The 17,059-nt window shown below is 37.5% G+C and overlaps 1 protein-coding gene across 1 annotated transcript; it reads left to right on the top strand.

Annotated features, from left to right (window-relative positions):
* On the top strand, positions 1 to 378 carry LOC145007218 (uncharacterized). Its single transcript, XM_078966194.1, has one exon. It carries the CDS (start codon positions 1 to 3, stop codon positions 376 to 378), a length of 378 nt encoding a protein of 125 aa, XP_078822320.1.
* The last annotated feature ends 16,681 nt before the right edge of the window (positions 379 to 17,059 follow it).

Consider the following 17,059-nt stretch of genomic DNA (forward strand, 5'->3'; position numbering starts at 1 on the left):
ATGAGGCAACGGCGATGGGTAGAACTACTTAATGACTATGAATGCGAGATTCATTATCATCCCGACAAAGCCAATATAGTAGCAGATGCCCTCAGTCGAAAGGAGTACTCAGGTAGCAGAGTAAAAGAACTAACCATGACCATCTATTCACATATATCCACACAGATCAAAAAGGCTCAGCTGGAAGCCTTGAAACCTGAAAATGTGGTGGGTGAAGCCCTAAAAGGAATGAAGAAGAACTTAGAAATCAAGGGTGACAGAGTTTGTTATCTCATGAACCAAATCTGGATAGCGAAGTTTGGTGGCTACAGAGATGTTGTCATGAACAAAGCCCACAAGAATCGATACTCCGTTAATCCAGGTTCAGATAAGATGTAGTTGGATCTCAAGAAACTCTATTAATAGCCGAACATGAAAGCTGAGATTGCAACCTATGTGGGCAAGTTCCAGACTTACACTAAAGTCAAGGTACATTACCAGAAGCCTTTAGTTTACTACAAAAACCAGAAATACCTGAGTGGAAGTGGGAGAGGATTACAATGGATTTCCTAACCAAGTTGCCCAAGACCACGGGTGGTCATGACACCATTTGGGTAATTGTCGATAGCTTAACCAAGTCCGCACACTTCCTATCAATAAAGGAAACAGACAAGATGGAGACATCGACCAAAACTTACATAAAAGAGATAGTACGACTGCATGGTATGCTAATATCTATTATCTCTAATAGAGACAATCGATTCACCTCAAGGTTCCGACAATCACAACAAAACTCTATGGGAACTAGGCTGGACATGAGTACAACCTATCACCCACAAACTGACCAGAAGAGCGAGAGAACCATTCAAACCTTGGAAGACATGCTGAGAGATTGTGTGATCAACTTTGGTAAAGCATGGGATACCCATTTTCCACTTGTCAAGTTCTCATAAAACAATAGCTATCACACTAGCATTAAGGTTGCCCCATTCGAAGCCCTCTATGGCCGCAAGTGCAGATCACCTCTGTGTTGGGTTGAAGTGGGTGAAACGCAACTAGCTAGAGGGCAAGTCCCTAACAGCACTTTCACCAGCCCAGAAATCATCAGGGAAACGACAGAGAAGATCATCCTAATCCGAGAACAACTGAAAGCTTCTAGAGATAGACAAAAGAGCTACACAGAAAATTGATGAAAACCCTTGGAATTCCAGGTTGGTGATAGCGTTCTGTTGAATGTCTCATGCTGGAAAAGCATGATACGCTTTGGAAAGCATGGAAAACTAACTCCAAGGCACATTGGGCCGTTCGAGCTTCTTACAAACTCCGATTACCACAAGAACTAAATAATGTACACCCTATCTTCCACATGTGAAACCTAAAGAAGTGTATATCTGACGAGACACTAGTGACTCCACTCGATGAAATCAAGATAAAAGAGAGTCTACAGTTTGTAGAAGAACCAATAGAAATAATGGACGGGGAAGTCAAACGAATGAAACAAAGTCGCATACCAATAGTGAACGTTCGTTGGAATGCCAGGTAGATACCCGAATTCACTTGGGAGCAAGAAGACTAGATGCAACGAAAGTACCCGCATCTTTTCCCTAGCCCATAAGTACTCACTATAGAAATAATTTTGGGACAAAATTCCCTCTAATGGGGGGATAATGTAACAACTCGTTATTACAAGTCCATAAAAAATCAAACTAGTTCAAATAAAAGTCAATAAAGCTTACACTGGTTCAAATAAACGTTGAACTTATTCATACAAAAGCATAATACTTAGTTTAAATGATAAACATATAATGTATAAGAGTGGTTTTCGGTTTTGAGAATCTAATCCCAAAACCAAACCAAAAACCCTTCCTTAAATTAAAGCAAAACCGAAAACACCCTCTTCTAGAAAATCTTAACCGAAATCCCTTCTCTATTTTGACTAACCGATAACCCTTTTCCTTGTTGACTTTAAGATCGAAAACACTATAAGGCCCACTATAGGACCGAAAACCCAAATCTTAAGGCCCATTAAGGACCAAAAAACCCTTTTATATATATAAGATTAACCGTAAACACAATTCAATTCCCAATTCCCAAGCCGAAAACACCCTCAATTTGTTCTCAAAACTCATACAGAACCTTCATATATTCATGGGATTTTTAGCCAGATCATCATAGTTTCATCAAGAACACCAAAAACACCAATAACAATCTTCAAATCTTCACGTTTTCACCCAAGAACACCAAAAACACCCAAGAGCACTGAAAACGCCAAGAATACCTTCATTTAATTTCTAAGGCTTTTTGTAAGTATTTCTTACATAATTAGGTGTTGTTTAACACTTTAATGTATTATTTAAATTAATATTTAAATTAACATTTTATTAATTTAAATACGATATCGTATATAATTATTATTAGGACATGACTACTCACACGGGTTCTGATCCAAAGATCATCGCTACCACTCGTATCCAAACGAGAACGTACATTCGAGGCGAGTTCATACCCTTAAGTTTTCACTATTTTTAATATTTTTTTAGGGGGGGGGGGGGATACAAGTAAAACACAATGGATCTTGTTTTAACATTCAAACAATTTCAAAGATTTCAAACTATTTTAACGGTTTCAACTATTCCAAATTATTTCAACGGTTACAACTCCTTTTATTTCCTATATATATATATATATATATATATATATATATATATATATATAGGATTCAACAGGCTTAGGACTAGTGTTATTGTCTTAACTCCTGTTCCTTGTTTTGCTGTGGGCTTAGGCTGGAATTACTTTTCCGACTGCCTTTTTAATCTCAATTATATATATATATATATATATATATATATATATATATATATATATATATATATATATATATATATATATATATATAACTTAGTTAAATAGAACTTTAACATCTTTTTAACATGTCGAGCAAAGAGGTATCTTCATAATTATTTCAGTACACACATAACGTACATATAAACTATAATAGGTATAGTTTATGAACCATACATAATACTCTAATAATTTAAGGAACTATACAAGAATTTACATGATAAATTATAATAGGTATAATTTATGGAACACATACACTATTTTACTAAGTTTCAAGGGTACAATACATAGATAATTATTTAAGTTCAATTATTTTACAGTACGAGTACACTACAAATACGGAATACATATAATTACAAGAACAAGAGGACATTTACACACTATACATAAACAAGTTAATACATAATTGTGAGCCATTACTTCATTTTACCTATTAGGGTACGCGTTAAAGTCCTGATTATAGCCAGAGTCTCCTGGAGGGAGAGCGTGAATTTGTGTATAGATCTATATGGGACTGACAATCCTGCACCTAAATTTTTAGCTATAGTTAGGCCGGCAGGTCTGGGGTGATAAATGACATATCATTCTGACACCTGAAGAACATCGTGCGGGTCGCTAGTCAATTTAGTATGGTTATAACCGCACTCACAATAAGTATTATCTAAACATTTTGTTTACGGGACAAACATATATTCGAAGGTTTTATTTTTATAATAGAACTACATTACAATACACTACTTCACAGCATAATTGGTGGATACCAGTAACATACATACAAAATGGTTTTCATTCAAATACAATACAATACACTATTTTCCTAATACAATACATCATATAGTTTTGGAAAGCATACAATTATATGGTTTTATTCATTAATAAGACAATAGTATATTATTTAAGAGTAGAGTAACAAGCATACAATTTGGTCTTAAGGCCTAAGACTACATTTCATTTACAAAAGAAAATATTGGATTTTATGGAGGAATACACTAACACTTTCAAAGAACAATGAAAAACTTTCCATCACAAAGATATGCTTATGAACTCACCAACTTAAATGTTGATACTCTTTCAAAATCACTTGTATTCTCAGGGAACCAATAGACAGGTACAATACAGGTTTTTGAGAAGACAGAGCATTCTTGGCATCACGTCTATAGTTTTTGCAATACATTTTGGTTTTATACAAACAATGTTACAAACTTAATGTAAACACTATATTATCAATGCAATGGTTGTTGTTACTTTGATTACTATTATTCAATTGTTGTGATACTGTACATGACGTCCTCCGCCCCTGAACATTTCTGCCATTTCGGTTTTGGGGTATGACAATCACTCCACTAGTCCAAACATGAAATGTGGTCGGGTGTAATTCAAAATTCCAAATCAAATGGTCCAAACACGGGTCCCGACAAATCCAAAATTCACATTTCCAAAATTACGGTTTTCTAACCCAAGCACGAGTCAATTAATCAACTAGTTAGGTTTTTAGGTCAATTAGGGCTTCATTAGGTCAATTAGGGTTAAATAAGTTGGGCACCACCCATTACCGCCTCGGGTAGTGGTGGTCAACGACGGCTCACAACGGCGGCTACCACCTTGTGTTGTTGGTGGTTACGATTCTGTAAGTCCCCAAATCTGCTTGTGTATCAATCAGATCCAATTGATGGTGCAGAACCCCAATCAATTGGATGATTTCAGATCAAAATAAAATAGAAGGAGAAGAAGAATAACTTGAATCTATGATGTATTTAATGTTGGAATGAAGCTCCTTACACATAGATTCATGCACACACACACACACTCTTCTCTTTAACTTTCTCTCACACCTTAGAATACAAACACTTAAGCTCCTTGGTTATATCATCACCTCACCCACCTAACACCTATATATATATGGACCAGAAACTCAAGGTTGGACCGAAAACCCAATGGACCGAAAACCCAATGCTAGACCGAAAACTCATGGGTTTTCGATCCAAGCTACAATTAATCCCAATATTATTTTTCGGCCCAAATGATAAAACAATAAATGCTTAGAAAAGCAAAGTATAAACCAAATTTCGACCCAAAAATCTCCCCCTTGGTTTATAGGTTTCTTTTCTAATTGACCCAACAAGATCCCCCTAAAAAGTAGCTGGCACTTCTTGTCAATATTCATTGGGAGCTTGGCTTCAGCTATTATCTTCAAATTCTTCACAACATCAGGATGAATATATGAATCTTCTACGAATGACTTCATCTTGAGCAATTGGGCATTTCTTCAAGATTTGACTCTGAACGCACATTGGGTGAGGAAACTTTATGTATTGATTCTTGAAAGATAGTGCTTTCAGCTTGAGAATCTTCAGAGAGAATATCAGAGAGTGTAACATCCCAAAAATACAGGCCAAAAAATTCATTTTAAAATATGTCATTATAAAACCAACAGTGTGATAAAACATCCGTAACATCATGTCATGTCAAAACCAAAGTAGAAATAACCAAACGTGTTATCATAAAATAATATCAGAGTGTAATCCCAAAGATCTCATGTGCGGAAAACCATAGTGTGATGCGCTGTGATCAAGCCGGCTCCTTTCCTTTAGACACAAAGTATCTGAAACCAAAACTGAAAACCGTAAGCACAAAGCTTAGTGAGTTCCCCCATCATACCACATACCATAAAATCATATCACATACATACTGCTAGGCATTTTTGGGGTGCCTGACCTACCCGGTACGGCCATTCTGGGGTGCCGACCTACCCATGCGGCCATTCTGGGGTGCCGTCCTTCCCGTGTCAAGCCATTCTGGGGCGCTGACCTACCCATGTCGAGCTATTCTGGGGTGCTGACTACCCTTCGGTCCTAACAACCGAACTCGGGGACTAGTCCCCTCCTACCTCTATCGCATATAACATAACAAGCCAGCATGCAAACATATCATCACATACTGTCAGACGTATCTGGGGTGTCTAACTACCCTTCGGTCCTAACAACCGAACTCTATTACTATCACATACAACATATCATGCTAGCATATAACATATCAGGTAGTAGCAAACCTAGATGATATCACAAAGACAATCATCTATCATACATCTCCTACTGGTGGGCCGGCATTGTAGCCTTAGACCCACCGCTACTGGAAGGTAACTCACCTCACACTACTGAAGTCCCGAAGACACAATCCCACACTTGCTGAAAGCCCGCAAACTCAACCCCAGCTGCTGGATGACAGATTCCCGATTTGTCAATATCAAAACATCACCCAATTAATAATTGGGTCCCACTATATATAACCATAAACACTTACTTTGGATAATTACATTACCCCAAGCTTGGCTTATTCAAGCCCAAGGCCCAAATCCGTAGGCCCAAAGTCAACTAGGAACCAAGGCCCAACACATGGCCCAATTTTCCAAATTGGGCCTAGGCCTATACATGGTCTTATTCTGAGGTCCAACATCATGTAATTATTAAGGCCCAAACTATGGCCCATCTATGGCCCAATTTTCCAAATTAGGCCTAAACCCCTTACATGGGCCTTACCCTAAGTCCATTAAATTATTTTAGTCCATATAATTATTCCTTGATGGCCCATTAATAATCTAATCGTCAAGGCCAAATAGAAAGGCCCAACAATAAACCTAAGTGAAGTTAGGGTTTCACATAAAATGCCGATTAGGGTTAAGTTTCCTCCTTAACCCATTAAGTCCATCATTTTTCTACATAAGTCATATGGTGTGATTGGGCTTAATCACACAATTCCATTCTAATAGCTCAAATGTGGGTCTCGATAAGTCCAAGCCCATAATCCCAAATTAGAGTTTTCACATGAAATGATGATTAGGGTTCGGTGTTTCTTTCTTAACCCATTAAGGACTTAATCCAGTAAGTCCATTATGCCTTATGTTAGTTTGCCAATGATTATTATTTAATATCTCAAGTTATTAAATAATTCTCGCGTGTGTGACCCGATTAATTCCCCAAATTAAGATTGACTGACATTAGGGTTTTTCTAACTCAAATACTAGCCCATTATTAATTTGTTGGACTTTTAGGTTATTTAGGGCTTTATTGGGCCTATTAAGCCCACTAGAATATTATTAAGCCCATTAGGGTTTTATTATGTCCATTAGAGTCCATTAGAGCTTACAAGGCCCATTAGGATTTACAAGCACCCTAAACGAATCAAACTCACAAAGCGAGCACACCACCACCCGACACGGCGGCCGGTGGCGGCAGGAAGCGACAGCCACCACCCTAAGGTGGTGGGTTTCAATTTCATTTCATTATATTTTAGCTAATTACACTTTACAATGCCTTAACCAAAAATAAACACACACTAACTACATTAAACACACACAATGGTGGTTCATGGCGGCAGCCACCACCTCACGGTGGTGGTGGTTCTCGGTTTTCCAGCCAATCTACATTATATCCAGAAACCCTCTAAAGAAAAACAGAAACAGATCCATCCAAACTTGTTTCTGATCTGCAAGGTGTACCCAGCCACCCTCCCAATAGCCGACGACGGTGACAGTAACCGCTTTGGAATGACAGCCACCACCTCACGGTGGTGGCAGTGATCTCCTTTTGTTCTCAGTCAAGCAGCAACACACCCCGACAGGACCTTGCTCGGAATCTGGACGTAACCACCAGTTGGTGTGTAACGACGACAACATCAGTTGAAGCAACCACAATGGTGGCTATCGGCGGCATTAAGAAGAGGAATCAAGAATTGAAAAAAATGGTTAAATCAAAAGGTCAATCATACTTTGTTCCAATAACAAGTCTTAAAGTTAAGATTGTGACAATGAGTGAAAAGTATTAAGAAGGTTTATAACATTCATCAAATGTGGAAAGTTGTGATGTCTTGGATAAGCAAAGACCAACTAGGACCATTTTATGAAGTGTTATGATAAAAGCTACACTAACTCTTGAATATTTGGTTGTCAAGAAATGTATATTTACAAGAGAATCTTATATGTCAAGGAGTCAATGGGAGTATTAATGATCTTGAAAGGTTTCAAGAAGAAGTCAAATAAACCTTATCGATCATCACTAGCACACGAGTTGAGGTTTACAACCTATCGTGTTGACATTATTTTGTTTCTGTGCTGTTTCCAATTGAGTTAATTATGCATGTGAGTTCTATGAGTTCTCATTTTGAATGCATAAAAGGCAAGGCACCTTAATCAATGAAAGGTACATTGATAGGAAAAGGGTGATTTGCTTAACTACTTGGAAGACGTGGTGGGCAGCTGTGCTACCATAAGGCAAGAAATCAAGATTAAGAAAGTTCGGTCCATATGAGTTTGAATTTGTCATAAACCTTGGTTTTAACAAATTCACATGAATAGGAACACATACACCGTTTAAATCTAAGTGTCATAAGATTTCCTCCTTCATGAAAATGATTGTGAGAAAATGCTTTCACTAAGAAAGATTTTAAGAAGATAGTGATTGTAAAATTGCATTCTCGAATTCGATTATGGTTACGGTATCCCTTTCCATAATTTGAATTGTGAGGTTTGGCAATTAGTTTTAAGTGTTTAGACACACATATGAACTATCTAAGGAAAATGTGTATAAGTTCGAGAAGCCTTGATAAAAGATTATCAAAGCATTAAGTATTAGAAACATGGACTTAAGAATTTCAATAGGTATTGTTTTCTGAAAGTTAAGATGTTTATGAATACATGTCAAAGCTAGTGGGAGCATAAGTGTTATGTTTATAATAATCATGATAGTGGGAGCATAATTTTTATGATTGTATGATTATTAAGGTAAGTATTGAAAGTTGGCAATGTTAATTATAGAAAACAAGAGTAATACCTTGCAAAGTCGTAACGGTTGTAAAGTTGTTTTGCTATAATTAAGGGAGAGAATATTATGCTTCGTTTCAAATCTAAAGGCTTAGGTTGAGAAATGTTAATAAAATTTAGTCAAAGGTACATAGTGTGTTCTTAAAATTTTGATTATGATTACGGCATTCCTTTTCACAATTCGAATTTTGAGAACATTGAAAATAAAACATTATGCGTCGTGTCCCATACGCTTCGGGTATAGGATCGATTGCAAATGCTTTAATGTTTGACCATTCTAAATTTTTTCCAAATGTCTAGCGCATTTAGAGGGAAAAGGACTAGAATCGGTTTTGACTAAAATAATTAAACAACTATCAAAGGAAAATCCAAATTTCGATGATGATTGGTTGCTTATGAGTAGTTGGAAGCATGGTATTGAACGGACCATATCGACATTATTATGAATAGAAAAGATTCTATTAATAAGTTTTCATATGGAAAATATGGAAATGTTTCCATATTGGATGGACCATATCGACATTATTATGAATAGAAAAGATTCTATTAAGAATGAGTTGTCATATGGAAAATATGGAAGCGTGTCCATATTGGGAATTGAATATTGAAAATCTATGTCTAGATTAGAAACTTTTATGCAAAAGGATGTTCAGAGGAATGTACTTTGAGTGAGAGACATCATATCTAAGGAATTGTCTTGTAACAATCTCCGGTAGAAGATTTTGTAATATCATTGGCAATAGTCTTTTTGACTTTGGTGCAATGACATTACGAAAGAATCATTGCATAGAATGTTAGAATCTAGCATATTCTATAAGTAGGAAGAATTTGATATACTTTCACTTATGAAAAAGGATTTGGAGTTGTGAAATGAGAATGATTGGAAATGTGTTCAATTTAATCTATTTCACAAAGTAAGAACCATAGGTAAACATTGTGTGCATGCTAGGAGCATGGGACAAGTGTAATAATTCAAGTAAGAAGTTGATTACCCGAAACGACAAATAATGAGTAATCGATATGGTGATAAATAAAAGGAGTTTTATTTATACTCAAAGGTTTGAGGCCATATGGGATTAGTATTATTATTGTGTTTCACTTTGCATGTTTTGACTTCCTGAATAATTTAATTGGTTAAGAACAGTCAAATTATTCGAACGAGCCACAGTCGTTCATATGTTGGAAGTAGGCATGAATGAAGATTGTCGTGAATTGGTGTGTGGATTATCTAAAAGAGTATTAGACATAAGCAAATGTTTGCTGCAACGTTCATGAGTGCTTATGAATATGAATTTGAACATTGGATCAAACCCACGCTCACTTGGATCACTCCATGAATTGTATCACAAGTGATTGGTGAGACGATAACATCTTATATTCTTGAAACCGAGATGTGTGAGTTGTATCTTGCTAATCAGTTGCACATTGATAATATGTAAACGCACTAGTAACTAGGTGTTATAAAACATATTGTTGTGTGTGATTCGGTGAGTGAGTGCAAGCAAGCATTGTATCAAAGTTTATCCGTTCCTTTTATCCAAAGAAGGATAAAAGCGATATCTTTGGGCCCCTCGATGGTTTAGTGATGACAAACGTTAATGCTCGACCGGGCTAGGGCTAATTTGATTTGTTTAATTAGTCAGTCGTCATAAATCGGAAATCGAGAAATAGTACAAAGAGAATGATTTGAAATCATATCTCATACAATATCTAGAATGGAGGAATATACGATCCCTTATCTAAAGGACACGCATATCTGATAGGATCAGAGTTGACAGCGGCTTTGGAAAGCTACGATTGCAGATCAGGATCTAAAGTTATACGCATAATAGTTATTAGACTTATCCAAGTGGGAGACTGTTGGATTAGTGTCTAAGTCCATAACTATTTTGGTATGTACTTGACCCGATGGTGCATGGTCCTTTTGGGTTGCCTTCACCAAAGCAACTTGATAGGATGAATTATGGAGAGAAATGATTAAATATGATTTATTAATATATTATGAGAATAATATATTAAAGGAGAAATCATATTGTTTAATTAATATTAGTCAATAATTAATTGGTAATTAGTTTTGTGACTAAAAGAGATTAATTAAACTTAAGGGACTGGAATTGTAATTATAAGATAATTGCAATTTGGGCTATGAATTGTCTTATATTAAAGGGGTGTACGAATTCTATGGGGAAACCCATAAGGAAATCGTCCAAGGCCTTAATTAAAGGAGTCTATGGGTTGCTTAGGGCTTAAGCATCCAAATTAGGGTTTCCTTGTTAGATAACCCTAATAGCCTCACTATATATAGAACCCTTAAGGCTCAAAAATGTGGGGAAACTTTTCTTCTAGGGTTATAACACGTTTTGGGCAGCCTCCATCTTCTCTCCTCTTCATTCTCTTGCTCTTGGTGTTTGTGATCCATTAGAGGAGTGACATTTGTAACTCTAAGCTTTCTAAAGTCAATACAAGGAGGAATTGGGATTGTTATTGCTACATAACAATCAAGGTAATATCTTAAACCTAATTATATGTTAATATCGATTTCCATATGTTAGAATTAGGGTTTATAGTCTTGGATAACTTGCATGTACAATAGAGAAACCTAGATCCAAGCATTAGGATTTGTATGAGCACATAGGATGTTCTTATGACCAAAACCCATCATTTTTAACGTACTTTTCGTGTCCCGGCCTGTTAAAAATAAATAATTCAAAATAAATTCAAAATTAGCCGACAAATTATAAATGAGAGTTGTAGAGTATATTCTCACCTACGCGTGCATATAAAGAACGTCGAAAAAGGAACTCGTACGCGAAAGTTACGGATTTTTCAAGTTCGAGACCCGAAATTCGAGGCTGTCAGGCTTGCCACGACGTGGCACAGTTGTGTAACACCCCCCTTTGGCACGTATCACAATATTGTCCGCTTTGGGCCACTCGGCACGAGGACTTCCCAGGGGGTCACCCATCCCGGTACTACTCCCGCCCGAGCACGCTTAACTGCAGAGTTCTTATGGGATCTGCTGCCCTCACGGCTTTAAAACGCGTTGTGTTAGGGAAGGTATCCACACCCCTTATAAGGAATGCTTAGTTCTCCTTCCCAGCCGATGTAGGATCAGGTGTAACCCACCTTCACCCCCCATTATAGGGTTCGACGTCCCTGTCGAACACATCGACCCGTGCCCTGGCTCTGATACCATTTGTAACATCCCCCTCTGGCACGTATCACAATATTGTCCGCTTTGGGCCACTCGGCACGAGGACTTCCCAGGGGGTCACCCATCCCGGTACTACTCGTGCAGTTAAGCGTGCTCGGGCGGGAGTAGTACCGGGATGGGTGACCCCCTGGGAAGTCCTCGTGCCGAGTGGCCCAAAGCGGACAATATTGTGATACGTGCCAAAGGGGGGTGTTACAAATGGTATCAGAGCTAGGGCACGGGTCGATGTGTTCGACAGGGACGTCGAACCCTATAATGGGGGGTGAAGGTGGGTTAGATCTGATCCCACATCGGCTGGGAAGGAGAACTAAGCATTCCTTATAAGGGGTGTGGATACCTTCCCTATCACAACGCGTTTTAAAGCCGTGAGGGCAGCAGATCCCATAAGAACTCTGCAGTTAAGCGTGCTCGGGCGGGAGTAGTACCGGGATGGGTGACCCCCTGGGAAGTCCTCGTGCCGAGTGGCCCAAAGCGGACAATATTGTGATACGTGCCAGAGGGGGATGTTACAAGTTGGCTGCGACGTGGCAACAAGACTGATGGCGTCTTGTCAATGGAAGATGATAGGATTGTGGAAGATGATAGGATTTTCCCCCCACGACGTGGCACCCAAAAATCAAGGCTATAAATAGAACTCAAGGGTTCCAGATTTCATTACTCAGTTCTCTTCTTTCTCACACCGAAGCTCTGCATTTAAGCTCCCGAAGCCATCTCGAAGCCCCGGTTTTCACATTCAAATTATGATGGAAGGCTTTGCATCCCCGAGATCCCCGAGATTCCCGAGTAAAATCAACTCTTCCACGTCGAAGTTCTGCTCGATTATCATCTCGCTTTCTCCCAATCAATCAAGTGAGTTCATACCCCTTAATTAACATTTTAAATGTTTATAAATGCTTTAGGGGGGGGGGGGGGGGGAATACAAGTTGAATCATGATTAGTTATTATATCAATCACACGTGATTAATAACTAGCATGCAAATGGATTTACTATACGTTAAGTGTTTTACCAAACAGATTTCTTCAAATGACCTTCTTAACCATTTTTACATGTTTAAAACTCTTTATCAAACTGTCTTACACACTATAAGTTTCCTTTCAAACTCTGTTACAAAGGTGTTTTCAAACAAAGGTTTTCCTTATACTTAAATTGTCTTATCAAACAAAATACTTTCAATCGTTTTATAAACTAGCATCAGGTCATCGTTTCTTAGTATTAAAATTTTCAAAGGTTTTAAAAAACTTCTTTTATGCTTTTATATTGTCAAATGCATGCCTACATATGTATAGTTATAGGAAATAATGTTTAAAGGACTTAGGACGGTTAGCTCGCTTTGTTTCCTTTTCCTCATTGGGATGTGGCCTTAGGGCATCGGTTACTTATGCGAATGTCGTCTAAATATTATTTATATATATCATGTATACACATATAGGTACAAAGGTTCCATTAGTCAGTTCAGCACCTTTGGGTAGCAAAGGTATACTTCCGGTTATACTCGTACATTACTAGTAACTATAATAGGTATAGTTAGGAGTTACTACTTACAATTCCAAGTACAAGGAATAACACAAGAGTCAGTTCATTCATGAGTCTATACTAATACATTATATGTTACATGAATACGTTCACATATATCCACTTACTTGAGTACATTTGCATAGATACGCTCACATGAGTACATTTACATAGATACGCTTACAAAGATACGTTTACATTAATACGTTTACAGAGATATGCTTACATTAACACGTCTACATTAATACGTTTAATAGATACTATTACATAGGATCTGTTACAAACATTTCAGGACTTACCATTCCACACCCGAAGCTGTTAGCTACAGAAGGGAAAAGGAGCATCGACGGGTTTCCATGGTTGTACTGTTCGATGAGTTTCCACGCCGTGAATATCCTACTACAAAAGGATACATCTTTAGTTATTATATTATTCTCCTTCCTTTACTTTGTGACTCATTCACATGAACGATGAGGTAGGATATATTTGACATAGATAAACTATTTTTCCTTACGGTTGTACTGTTCGGCGAGTTTCCACGTCGTGAATATCCTACTACAAAAGGATACATCTTTAGTTATTATATTATTCTCCTTCCTTTACTTTGTGACACATTCACGTGAACGACGAGGTAGGATATATTTGATATAGATAAACTATTTTTCCTTACGGTTGTACTGTTCGGCGAGTTTCCACGCTGTGAATATCCTACTGCAAAAGGATACATCTTTAATTATTATATTATTCTCCTTCCTTTATTTTGTGACACATTCACATGAACGACGATGTAGGATTTTTTATATAGATAAACTATTTTTCCTATTACCTTTATATCGTGACTCATACATATAATCGACGAGGTAGACTATAATTTTTATAATAATAGTTAAACAAAGAAAAACCATCACATTTACAGTGATGCTTACTTTCAAAACAATCGAGTCTTGGTAGAAGACTACTTTTATACTAGTAGGAAATATAGGATTTCCTAGGGGTTTCAAACGTTTACAATTTCTTACAAACATTTTCCAAATTTTTCCAAATATTTACAAGTCTTTACTTTATAGTATTTACAAATCAAAGACACATTAATACTTATGAATTCACCATCTTTATTGTTGATACTCACTTTCAAAATAACTTATATTCTCAGGTCACAAATAGACAGGTACGACAACCAGGTTTTGTGAAGACGGAGAAATCAAGACTCCTCTTTTATTTTGATTATTTATTATGTTGTCTTATACTATGAAAGAAACACTTGTAATTAAAATTATACTATTAATGCAATGGATGATGTTGTTGCTTGTTTACTACCTTACATTGTTATGATACATTACATGACGTCCTCCGCCCCAGAACGTTTCCCCCGTTCTCGGTTTTGGGGTGTCTCATCTCTGGACTCGTCGAGTCAGCGCTGTTAAGGGAAACCCTAATTGTACGGGTTTGAGCCCTATTTAAAGGACCTTATAGCCCTCTTGTGCGACTACCAATCCATAGAGAGATACTCTAGAGAGCTTGAGCGTAGAGTGAGAGAGATAATGCCCTTTAGAGCATTCTTGGTGTGATTTTTGCAAGAGAGAAGTCATTTCTAGCAAAGGGAGGTCAATGGAGTTGTTGATTCAGAGTTCCTGAGCTTGTATCTTCATTGTATAAGTATCAAATCGAATTCCCTTTTCTATTTTGGTTAAGATTGGTGATTTTAGGGTTTCTACACCTTTCTATGGCTTGTAGTGATGAGTATAGGGTCTCTTTGTGTGAGAGATCCTAGATCTGGAACCATAGAGGTCCATAAAGCCTTATTCTGTATACTTTATGTTGGTTCATTCAGGGAATGAGACTTTGATGCCATTTTAGGAGCCATTTCTCCAAGGAAAGCCTTGTGAGCCTTGCATGTATGTGAAGCCTCGACCTTTACGTGGTTAGTGGTCGTAAGGAAGCCAGATCTATGGATTAGAGGATTAGATCTGGCCTCAAAAGATCAGATGAGTGTTGTCATGGGAGCAACTCGCCGAGTCCATGGGAAGACTCGACGAGTCGAGTCGGGTTGCCCCGCGATTCGAATCCAGTGGAAACCCGTCGAGTGGAAGGTTCACTCGACGAGTCAAGTGAGGCCTTGGAGGAGTCAGAAGACACACATGGACTCAAGAGTCACCCTTGTGTACTCGACGAGTCTGGTCAGAGTTGACCGTTGACTTCAGTTGACTTCTGTTGACTTTGGGGTTTGGTCAACATAAGTAATAGAGACCTTGGAGGGGTAAAATGGTCTTTTACCCACTACCCGATTAGAGAGGGAAAGAGTAATCACCGATTTAATTAGAGTTGAGACTTTGAGTGCTAATTAGAGACATTTGCCTTATGTGTTAGGCAGTGGCGAGTCCGAGATTCAAGTGTAAAGAAAACCGCTTTCTGCTTACCAGGTGAGTTTTCTCATTATGCCTTACCCGATAGGGTAATTATGTGTGACCAAAAGGTCTTATGTGTATGATGAAAATGTGATGTATGTTGTACATGTAATATGTTATGATATGAGTATGATGATATGGACTGGAAGGTCAACAGAGCATGGACCGGAAGGTGTCACACCCCCAAACCAAGGATGGCGGAAACGTCCGGGGGTGGAGGACTTCATGTATAGCATCATAACCACAATTTCAATAGTAATTCAAGCAAACACAACCAACATATATATAATTGAAAAGTTACATCACTTGCATGAATTACATGTTTCAAAATCAATTACAATATGTTGTCAAAATATGAAAAGTTTGACGCCTCAACGTCCCATCCTCAAAAGCACTTGGTAACATGATTAATGCTTTCCTGTGAATACAAGTTGTTTGAAAAGTGTCAACACAAGGGTTGGTGAGTTCATAAGCTTTTATTAATAATCTTATTAGAAGTCTTTCACATGTAAATGTCGCGTTGTTTCAGAAAAATCCGATATTTTCCTTGAAATCCGAAAAATGTAGCCTTACAACCAAAGACTAGAATGTATGAAAAGTCATCGTTTCTTAGTAGGAATGTTGTGAGTTTAAAATGAATTGGAAAGTAAATTTATTTTATCAACCTAAAACCTACTTTGGTTTTTATGCAACCCGTAAACTTTATGAATTGTTGTCTCCCTAAGTGAGTCGCTATAATCATACTGTGACTATGTGAACCTGCCACAACGTTTCTCAGGCGTCGCGAAAATGAAATGACATTTGTCACCCGTAGACCTGCAGGTCCCACTGTAGCTAGCAGCAAGGTGTGGGGTGTCAAACCCAATATAGATCTATATACAAGTATCACGTTCTCCCTCAAGGAGATTCTGATTATAACTACCAGGAATTATATCCCGCACTCGGACGTACGGGGAGAGAGAGAGAGAGTCTCACAACATAGGTTAACAAGTTTACTTGAAATGTGTGTGAATATAAATCTTTCTTGTATGAATGTACCCTTTTTGTACGAGTGCGTTGAGTGATGTATCATAAACTATACCTATTATAGTTTATCTAAAATGTATGTAATATGTATGAATTCTTTTATGGAAATGTATTAGTATTGTGAATTTATCAAACTATACATTTTATAGTCTAATAATACGTGTTCCAAAATGAATGAATAATATTTAATATTTAATATGAATGTCTTAATTCCAGTTCATAATGATAAACTAACACGGAAACACATTCAAATATTAGAACTTATG

This window comes from Lactuca saligna, chromosome 7 (assembly GCF_052625555.1).
Source record: "Lactuca saligna cultivar CGN05327 chromosome 7, ASM5262555v1, whole genome shotgun sequence".
Lineage (NCBI taxonomy): Eukaryota > Viridiplantae > Streptophyta > Magnoliopsida > Asterales > Asteraceae > Lactuca > Lactuca saligna.

What these genes read in the sequence shown, in the direction of transcription:
- LOC145007218 (XM_078966194.1), top strand. Translation starts at nt 1, where the DNA reads ATGAGGCAACGGCGATGGGTAGAACTACTTAATGACTATGAATGCGAG.